At 42.0% G+C, this 9,799-nt stretch overlaps 1 protein-coding gene across 1 annotated transcript; it reads left to right on the top strand.

Annotated features, from left to right (window-relative positions):
- The first annotated feature begins 3,613 nt into the window (after window positions 1–3,613).
- On the top strand, window positions 3,614–7,309 carry LOC115398687 (ATP synthase subunit alpha, mitochondrial-like). Its single transcript, XM_030105592.1, has 11 exons — window positions 3,614–3,768; window positions 4,240–4,315; window positions 4,703–4,872; window positions 4,977–5,150; window positions 5,437–5,603; window positions 5,720–6,020; window positions 6,126–6,350; window positions 6,433–6,540; window positions 6,629–6,773; window positions 6,856–7,006; window positions 7,097–7,309. The coding sequence occupies exons 1-11, from the start codon at window positions 3,709–3,711 to the stop codon at window positions 7,173–7,175; spliced, it is 1,656 nt and encodes a 551-aa protein (XP_029961452.1). The 5' UTR covers window positions 3,614–3,708; the 3' UTR covers window positions 7,176–7,309.
- The last annotated feature ends 2,490 nt before the right edge of the window (window positions 7,310–9,799 follow it).

The raw sequence follows: 9,799 nt of genomic DNA, 5'->3' as shown, positions 1-9,799 counted from the left end.
GATTTGGAATTAGGCATGCGCCCCACAGTATGACAGTTTGAATCGGTATACTCTTCAGCTTTTCACATGGGGGACTGAATAAAGGACCACAGGTTGTGTTGTACCTGTGTCGCTCTTCCAGTCTGTGCTCTCTCTCTGTCCTGCAGTTCTTCCTTTCCGCAGTCGCTTATGCTTGCTCTAGTGGAAATGTGTTTTTATCTGTAAAAGTTCCAAGAGATGAGTGTGAGCTTAACCGAGCTCAACTGAATTGAGTGGTGAGTTGTGTTACTTACACATATTACAATGTCATACTAATTTAAATGAAAGAGTATAATGTGAAATAATGGAAATATTTACATTAAAATCGAAATAATTAAAACAATTATGATACACTTTTTTCAATCAATCAATCAATCAATCAATCAATCAATCAATCGAGATTTATTTGCATAGCACTTTTCAGAATTAAAAAATAAAAAATCACAAAGTGCTTTACAGCATTTAAAACTGTCCATCCCACCATCCATATAATACAGTAAAACATGATACACTAAAACACACACACAGACACACTTTTAACACCACTGCACGCACGCACGCACGCATTTGATCACACACATACATGTGCACACACTCACACACACTCAAAATACACGGGCCTCCACCCCTACAGACCGAGGTGGGAAGCCCCCCAATCAGCTAGTCCTGAAGGATCCGGGCACAGCGCCCCCAGCAGCAAATCGGATCTAACACCCAGTGTGAAAAATAAATAAATAAATAAAGATGCTGGTCGAAAAGGTCATTTAAAAGCTTGATTTAAAAGACATGCTTTTAACCTTCCTTTAAAAATATCTATGGTCTAAAAATAAAGAAAAAAAAATGATACAATGTTGCCATCTCCTCCGAATGACGTCATAATCTCATTTGTATTTCTAGGTCAAATTAGACAACAATGGCATTTAAAATGATACATTGTTGCAACCCCTCAGTCAGGAACGTTCTAAATGACGTCATCATCTCATTTGCATAGCCACTCGCAAATGCTATACAGCTACAAATCAAACTTTATCGGTATCTTGTCTCATATTGTCAAACAGCCTCATTTGAATAATTTAGGTTAATGTAGCATCAATTGTGTGTAATTTAAAGTTCCATTAAGAGGGGGTCCATATTATTTGACATATTTAAACACCTTTTTAAAATAGCACAATAGTTACTTTTCCTAGTAATTAGTTACTTTTACAGTTACTTTTTTTTAGAAAAAGTTACAAATAACTATATAGTTACTTTTTAAGTAGCTTGCCCAACACTGGTTGTAGGATGCAATAACAAAAGGATCATTACCTCAGTAAGTAATTTACCGGTATTATTTCTATATTTAATTAATTTGTTAATCCTGCGGGATATGTGCATTGACATAGAAGTTCAAGATGAATCCTCTCCAGTAAAGACAATCCAGATATCAACTTGCTCCCATTCAGATCCATCCCCCCTTCTTCAAATTCCACACCAGGACTGTCCACTCTACTCCCTGCTGTTTGCACTTGCTGTGAACTGTTTTCAATAGGGCTAAAATCGGATAAGAGATTTAAATAAATGCAGAGATAGGATATTAAATGTCATGTCTCTTTATATGCTGAGGAAGTCTCCCTAGCGAATGAGCCAGCATCATATATCAAATACATTGTTTCAGTCATACAAACCTTCTGTGGATTCCTGGGTACAAGATGAGCATTTCCAAAGGTAAATCTCTTCCAGTCATTCAACTAATGATAGAACCTAGAATTCCCATCATCTTTTATACCTTTCAACCATCCAATTGAAATTAACACCATAAAGGTTTTGATTACATTTAGGCATCTTTACAAATGCTCAGTCTCTGCTAAACAATACCACTGTGCAATAAACATTTGCTTGTATTGGCCAAAACTGATACATTTGTCACTCAGGAAAATTATGTTGTGCAATATCTTAAAGATCTGTACATAAATCCCTCATTACAAGCTTAAAATGAATGTGCTCACTATTCAGTTTGAGAGTTAAAATGTCTTCTCTTTTTTTGTCTCCACGTCGTTTTATTGGAATTTTTTGAGGCATACATAGCCCAGCAGGGTATAGAATGCAAGGTGTAACAATGAAACACAAAACCTAATAAATCAAATTAATTAATACAGCACCAAACAAAAACATAGCAGGTTGACACAGTTTAAACTACCTTTCAGATTATATAACAGCAAAAAGACACTCTTCAGAGTCCATCCACACAAAAGCAGTGAGGCATGTAACATGCTCTTCCAGGTTTTATGTGATCTGACACAGATGTTCTTGTCTTGTTCCAAATCTATTTCTTGCATATTAGGCTTAAGCATGACTGCATCCTCATACATAGTCATCTGGAGTGTGTCTACTACTAACTACTAACTACATCTATCCTGTGCAATGCTTCTGCCTTTGCTTTCTTGATTTCACAGAGGTAAATTCTTCTTCTGTGAGAATCATTTCAAGTGACTTCTTTCAAAGCGAGGCTGCAGGGCATTTTAGATCTGTGAAAACTGAGGAAGATCAAGTTCAGTCTTGCAGGTTGCTGTTGAAAATTCCAATCTCACTCAGCTACTTCAATGACCTCCTCTCCACTGAAGTAACTATGTAGCAATAAGTCTCATCCCGTCTTATATCTGACCATTGTGCAAACAGCCTGTCGGATGGACATCTGGTAAAAACGTCTTATTCTGATGTTCTTCTGGCCCAGACACAAGCAGCATTAGCACCCATCTTCGATACATCTTCTTGATCCTGTGCAGGGTCATCATACACTGGAGACAATCAAATTTAAATATAGGCAAGGGCAGGATACACCTGGATATGTCACCAGTTGATTGCATTAGAGCCACAAGTTCACCTAACGTGCATGTTTTTGGACCTTGGGAGAAAGCTGGAGTAGCCAGAGGAAACACAGGGGTAACTTGCAAACTCCACACAGAAAAACCGGGCTTGTCTTTGAACCCATGCCATTCTAAATGAGAAGCAAAAGTGCTAAACAGTGCTCTGCCGTGCAGTCCCTCATCCCACCTCACATCTAGCCATTACTGTGTCAGCAAAAATTAAACTTGCAGAAAGATGACCTCGTTCTTCTCTGCAATTCGCCCTGTGGGACAAATAAAGCTGGAGTAGCCAGAGGAAACACAGGGGTAACTTGCAAACTCCACACAGAAAAACCGGGCTTGTCTTTGAACCCATGCCATTCTAAATGAGAAGCAAAAGTGCTAAACAGTGCTCTGCCGTGCAGTCCCTCATCCCACCTCACATCTAGCCATTACTGTGTCAGCAAAAATTAAACTTGCAGAAAGATGACCTCGTTCTTCTCTGCAATTCGCCCTGTGGGACAAATAAAGGACTTTCAATTCTCACCAGTCTGCCGCAGACACAAGCATCATCAATTAGCCAGGAATCACAAAATATTATCTACTGCTTACACATGTTTTTGTTTACTATTGATAACCTCATTTTGTAGATCTAGTGCTGCTTTCTTTCTTTTCTGTAATGCAACTTACAGGAGACAGCACTGGGAGCAGTATTATATCCGTGCCGACAGGGGGCGGCAGTGAGCTCTGAAGCTGCAAAGTCACCGTGGGAGGAGCATAAATAGAAGAAGCGTCCATTCAGCCATTACATTCACAGGCAGGTCGGAGCAGCTAGCGGTGGAGGACAGGTCATTAGAAACCCGACAACATGCTTTCCGTGAGAGTTGCTGCAGCTCTGGCAAGAAGCCTCCCCAGGAGGGCTGGCTTTGTAAGTATTTCAGCTGAACAGTGCACGTCCGATAATCATGTTGCAGCTGCTTTCTTTCAACTTCTGTGAACCTTGTCTGCGTGAAGGGTAACGTTAAAGCCGCAGGCCGCTAGCTAACTTAGCACCGGATTATAAATTTGTCTCTAAACGTTAATAATCATCCCGGGCCATATTTTTCGGTGTGAAGTTGCGATTTTGCCGATTATTATACGTTTGTTGAAGATGCCCTTGTGGTTGACAGTCTTCGTCCTGCAGCGCTAAGGTTAGCTTACAGGCTAATGCTAGCTGGCAGCTAGCAGTTCATTCAGCCACGCTTTGAAGGTCAGGAAGCCTGACGGCGCATGTCGTCTCCTCTGCACCGGATCAAGACAACTGCAGCTTTTAAATGCTCTTTTAACCCTCTCTGCTGGGTCTGCAGTGAAGCAAAGCTTGCATTTTATTCATAAATGAATCTGACTGTCATTGATTTAGGTGTCCAAGACTGTACCGGCCGCCTGCGTTGGGGTCAACCACCTCCACACACACAGACCATGGCTGCAGAAGACAGGTGAGAAAATCAAAACATTTTCCATTTCCATTAAGATTTTTTATATCCTAATGTGTTTTTGTAGTTTTGGTTGGAAAATGCATATTGATTTTAAGCCATGCACAAGCATCGCATTGAATTATCCAGTCTGTTTATACATGCATTAAAATCTTTATTATTGTTAGAATTATAGAAATGTGTGTGTGAACATTATATGTCACTGTTCATGTTCATGTCAGCTTGTTTTTGTTCGACCTTTGAGCTAAATGACCGAAGAATAATTTTAAGAAAATCATGCACCATTCTCCATAACGTGCATGCTTTTTTGTCCTGCTGCTGCAATGTCGCATAAAAATGAGTAAAGTTGTAACTGGTGGTCTTGTAACATGTTTGTCCTTTTGTTATCAGGCACAGCTGAGGTGTCCTCAATCCTGGAGGAGAAGATCATGGGAGCTGACACCTCTGCGGACCTGGAGGAGACGGGACGTGTGCTGTCCATCGGTGACGGTATTGCTCGAGTGTACGGTCTGAGGAACGTCCAGGCAGAAGAGATGGTGGAGTTCTCCTCTGGCCTTAAAGTAGGTCACATTTGTCTTCATGAATTCACACAACTTCAAAGCAGTATCTTGACATGGCAAAAGGTTGACTATTACACGTTTCTAACAAGTTGTCTTCATTGTAGGGCATGTCTCTGAACTTGGAGCCGGACAACGTTGGTGTTGTGGTGTTCGGTAACGACAAGCTGATCAAGGAGGGCGACATCGTGAAGAGAACTGGTGCCATTGTGGATGTCCCTGTGGGTGAGGAGCTGCTCGGCCGTGTGGTGGACGCTCTGGGAAACGCCATCGACGGAAAGGTCATTTGAGACATTTTTCATTATTTTTAGTTGAGCTTAAAAATAATGATTGATACTTGATATTCACCAGGAATTGGTTCTGCAGTTTGTGAAAGCAGAGTATTTATCTTCATTGCTTGGCTCTAGGTTTTGTCTTTTTGGACTTCTTCATTTATTGAACCACAAAGGCTATTTAATAAAAAAAGAAAAAGTTATCAAATTATGCAATAGAGTTTGAGCCAAATGAATTTGACCATTTAGCCCTGAAGATTTGACAGTTTCGTAAAGTTCATGTTTTTCTTCTCAGGGTCCCCTGGGCGCCAGCACCCGTAGGCGTGTGGGTCTGAAGGCTCCTGGTATCATTCCCCGTATCTCTGTGAGGGAGCCCATGCAGACTGGAATCAAGGCCGTGGACAGTCTGGTGCCCATCGGCAGAGGCCAGCGTGAGCTGATCATCGGTGACAGGCAGACTGGGTAATGACACAAGCAAAGGGAATAAATTCTTTCCATTATATAATAGCTTTGATAACAAACTGTAGCTTGGATACTGTATGTAATGTGACTATTTTGACATTTGAATTTCTTCACAGTAAAACCGCCATTGCCATCGACACCATCATCAACCAGAAGCGCTTCAACGATGGAACAGACGAGAAGAAGAAGCTGTACTGCATCTACGTCGCCATCGGCCAGAAGAGGTCCACCGTGGCTCAGCTGGTGAAGAGGCTGACTGACGCCGACGCCATGAAGTACACCATCGTGGTGTCTGCCACCGCCTCCGACGCCGCTCCTCTGCAGTACCTGGCCCCGTACTCCGGCTGCTCCATGGGAGAGTACTTCAGAGACAACGGCAAGCACGCCCTGATCATCTACGACGATCTGTCCAAACAGGTAAAGGCTTTTAGAAATTACCGCAGTGACAACATGCATGATATTCCATTTGTTTGTCTTTAAGTGTACACGCAACACATTTGAAATGTTCTCCCCTCCCTGCAGGCTGTTGCCTACCGCCAGATGTCCCTGCTGCTGCGTCGTCCTCCCGGTCGCGAGGCCTACCCAGGCGATGTGTTCTACCTGCACTCCCGTCTGCTGGAGAGAGCCGCCAAGATGAACGACAACTTCGGTGGCGGCTCCCTCACCGCCCTGCCCGTCATCGAGACTCAGGCCGGCGACGTGTCTGCCTACATCCCCACCAACGTCATCTCCATCACAGACGGACAGGTTCGTCTTGGAGCCCCAAAACGAAGTTCCCCGTTGATTAAACGCTCAGTTGGAGAGTTTCTCATCGATCTGTCTGTTGCAGATCTTCTTGGAGACTGAGCTGTTCTACAAGGGTATCCGCCCGGCTATCAATGTGGGTCTGTCTGTGTCCAGAGTGGGATCTGCTGCCCAGACCAGAGCCATGAAGCAGGTAAGGTCTTGTTTACAAACCTGCCATCAATCTGTGCTGCATTATTCCGTTTATGTTGACACTTTTATTTCCTCCTCATCTCTCACAGGTGGCTGGTACCATGAAGCTGGAGCTGGCTCAGTACCGTGAGGTGGCCGCCTTCGCCCAGTTCGGTTCTGACCTGGACGCCGCCACCCAGCAGCTGCTGAACAGGGGCGTCAGGCTGACTGAGCTGCTGAAGCAGGGACAGTACTGTAAGTGTCTTTCTATTTCTGAAGACTCTGTGTTTCTCACGCAGATTGTCTAACGCTCATCAATATCGGTCTCCTCATTCAGCTCCCATGGCCATCGAGGAGCAGGTGACCGTCATCTATGCCGGTGTCAGAGGTCACTTGGACAAAATGGAGCCCAGCAAAATCACAAAGTTCGAGGCAGCTTTCCTGCAGCACATTCTCAGCCAGCACCAGGACCTGCTCGCCGCCATCAGGTCAGGAACCTGAAAATCTGTTTTCATAAATTCCTTTGTATTTTTTTTTCTTTTAAACAAGGCTAAACTTGATTTTATTCTTTGTTCCAGGGCTGACGGAAAAATCTCAGAGGCATCAGATGCCAAACTGAAGCAGATTGTACTGACCTTCCTGTCCAGTTTCGAGTAATGGATAGCACTTGTGACGATCTTCAGTGAACTATCCGTCTGTGTCCCTACCATGCTTATATATGTGAACACACTGAAGGCCGAAACCTCCATGTACAGATTTCTCCAAATAAAATTTTACAACCCCGCTCCGTTGTAGAAACTCTTGAGTGTGACTGCATCTCGTGCTGTGTTTCGGTCAGTATCGTCTGAACAGATTTCAGAAGAGTTTGGCGAAACGTTAACATCCATGCTTCTCTTAAAAGACATCAAGTGTTTTTCCAGTGTACCAAACTGAGGCTAACTCACGTGGCTTTGCACACACATATTTCGCTGGCTCCTGTTTTGTAGTTCATGAGAGCAGTATGTTCAACAGTGGGTGAATGGATTTAGAGGAACGCTGAAGATCTGTTCTTCATCTGTTCAGACTGTTGGTGCAGGTTCCGAGGTGTGCTCGAACTGTTTGATACTACAGTAATAAATTCAGTGACATTGTCACATATTAAACAATCTTGTCCTGTCTTTATATACATATTCTCTGCAATCTGGAAAGAATAGAAGTCATTTTGCATTGAAATGAATATGATAGTTATTTTGGTCCTCATAATTTTAGTTTCACGAAGTTGACCATATAGAGAGCAAATTTTGTTCTTGAGATTTTTGTGACAAAGCTCATCTTTTCAAATGATTTTTTTAATATGTTGAATGCAAAATAAACCTTTTCCCCCACCAAATTGAGTTCTCCCACATTTCCATTTTCCTTTGTAGTGGGGAATATAATCAAGAATGCAAATGTCAGTTTCACTTTCCCTGAATTTCCATCATTTGATTAAAAGTCCACATTTATCTTGAAATTAAAAGACATATATTTTAATCTTTTTTAGTTAATAGAAAACTTCATTCCCCTGGACAAATCCAGTTCTGTTCAAAGACAGACTACAGCACAGAGAAACACATTGTCTCATATTCTCATTCACACCTGAAGGCAGTTTTAAATCACTGATCCACCTCAAATGCATATTTTTGACTGTAGGACATCCCAGAGGAAATCCAGCAGCAGGAAGAACATGCAAACTCCACAGAGAAATGCCTCTAATAAGACACAAACGAGTGGGAGGAGAACTATCCACTCCTCCACCTTGTTGTAGTTCTTAGCATGTGCCTTCATGAGTTACACGTTTAAAGAGTATGAACTTTAAACTTTGCACCAGTCTTGTGCAGCGTCTGTATGGTTTGTGTCCAGTAGGGGGCGTTTGTGACCCGGCTTGCTGCTGAAGGACATGTTGACCTGGGAGACTGGAAAGGTTACAAGTTGTTCTGTTTGGTGCAGAATTTTATCAGATAATTTGTCTGAACTTATACAGTCTATACATTTATCATATATTTTTTGCTCTATATCAATATATATGTGATTATCAAAAGGGCTACTAATATTTTCTCTTTGGAGGAAATTAAAAAAGTTTGAATTCTAGGAGAACAAGGAATTAAAAAAAAAACAGCCAAACACACCACAAATTAAATGTGGTTAGCATGCATCCGTTTTTACAGCAAATTAGACTTTTTAGAAGGTTTACCACCATGCATTAACCGCAGATATTTTCTAAGCCTGCATGCATTGCTTTTAACAGTTTTATCGCTCCATATCCAGCCTTTACATCAATATATAGATCTTACATAATTTGTTTTTTTTCAGGCCATGTGGGTAACTGTGTCCTACTCTTCATGTAATATGAAAAGTTTCTCAGAATTTAACAGTTTAACAGTGGACATTTTTCTTCGTGTCATTGTGTGTTTCCTTATTGTGTCACTTCAGTGTTGAATTTTCCTCGTAAGTCGATAGCAGTGAGAGAGAGAATGACTGTTTTAGTGAGTGCTCCTCTTCCATAGTCTTGACAGCACACTGCGCTCTGAGTGGCTTGTTTCTGCAGCAGCATCAGCGCCTGGCAAGATAAAGTGAGGCATGTGACAGAGAGTGAATGGAGCTGCTTTCAATAAGAACTATTGTCAGGATCAGCGTGACAACAGGAGAGAGCGCCATGGAGCGACAGACAGCAGGATCCCTCAGAGGTGACGCTACAACAAAACACTGTAATTCATCGGGCCCAGTGGATTCCATGGAATTAAATAATATCAAATCAAAAAAAAAAAAAAAAAAAGACATTGATCTGTTTTTTTGAGGTTTCTTGTGTTCAGGTCCCCCAATTGTTGTCCTCAGCAAGAAATGCAAAAGTTGTTTCTTAGAGGTGTTGCACTCTGTAATAACTATCGTATCTATTCCGACTTAGTCATTTGTGGTTGTTCAGTCAGGTCGATTCTCTCTCAGAAAAGTAACTCATATAAATATTCTCGATTCTGTTACAATTGTTGTTGCTTTTGTTTGGAATCTGCAGCATTTGGATCATGCACTTTGTCAGCATTGTGTAGTTTGGATCCATGTGACATCTAGTCTTATTCCCATTAGATAGAGAGGCCTGGCTCTGCTCACAGAAAAGTATTGTTGTGCTTCTAAATCAAATTTCCTCCTCGGTCCTCACAGGGTTAAAGTCACCACAGTGACAATAATGAGAGTCTGTGCAGGAATTCTCCCCATCAACACATCTGTAGTTCACGTGCTGTGGTCTGCGACAACAGAAAATCCAAGTCTGA

The sequence above is a fragment of the Salarias fasciatus genome, chromosome 12 (genome assembly GCF_902148845.1).
Source record: "Salarias fasciatus chromosome 12, fSalaFa1.1, whole genome shotgun sequence".
Lineage (NCBI taxonomy): Eukaryota > Metazoa > Chordata > Actinopteri > Blenniiformes > Blenniidae > Salarias > Salarias fasciatus.
This window is presented reverse-complemented; position numbering and strand designations above follow the sequence as displayed.

Coding starts and splice junctions, on each gene's coding strand:
- LOC115398687 (XM_030105592.1), top strand. CDS start 3,709: ATGCTTTCCGTGAGAGTTGCTGCAGCTCTGGCAAGAAGCCTCCCCAGG. Junction 4,873..4,976: donor AGTTCTCCTCTGGCCTTAAA/GTAGGTCACATT, acceptor TCTTCATTGTAG/GGCATGTCTCTGAACTTGGA. Junction 5,151..5,436: donor GAAACGCCATCGACGGAAAG/GTCATTTGAGAC, acceptor TTTTCTTCTCAG/GGTCCCCTGGGCGCCAGCAC.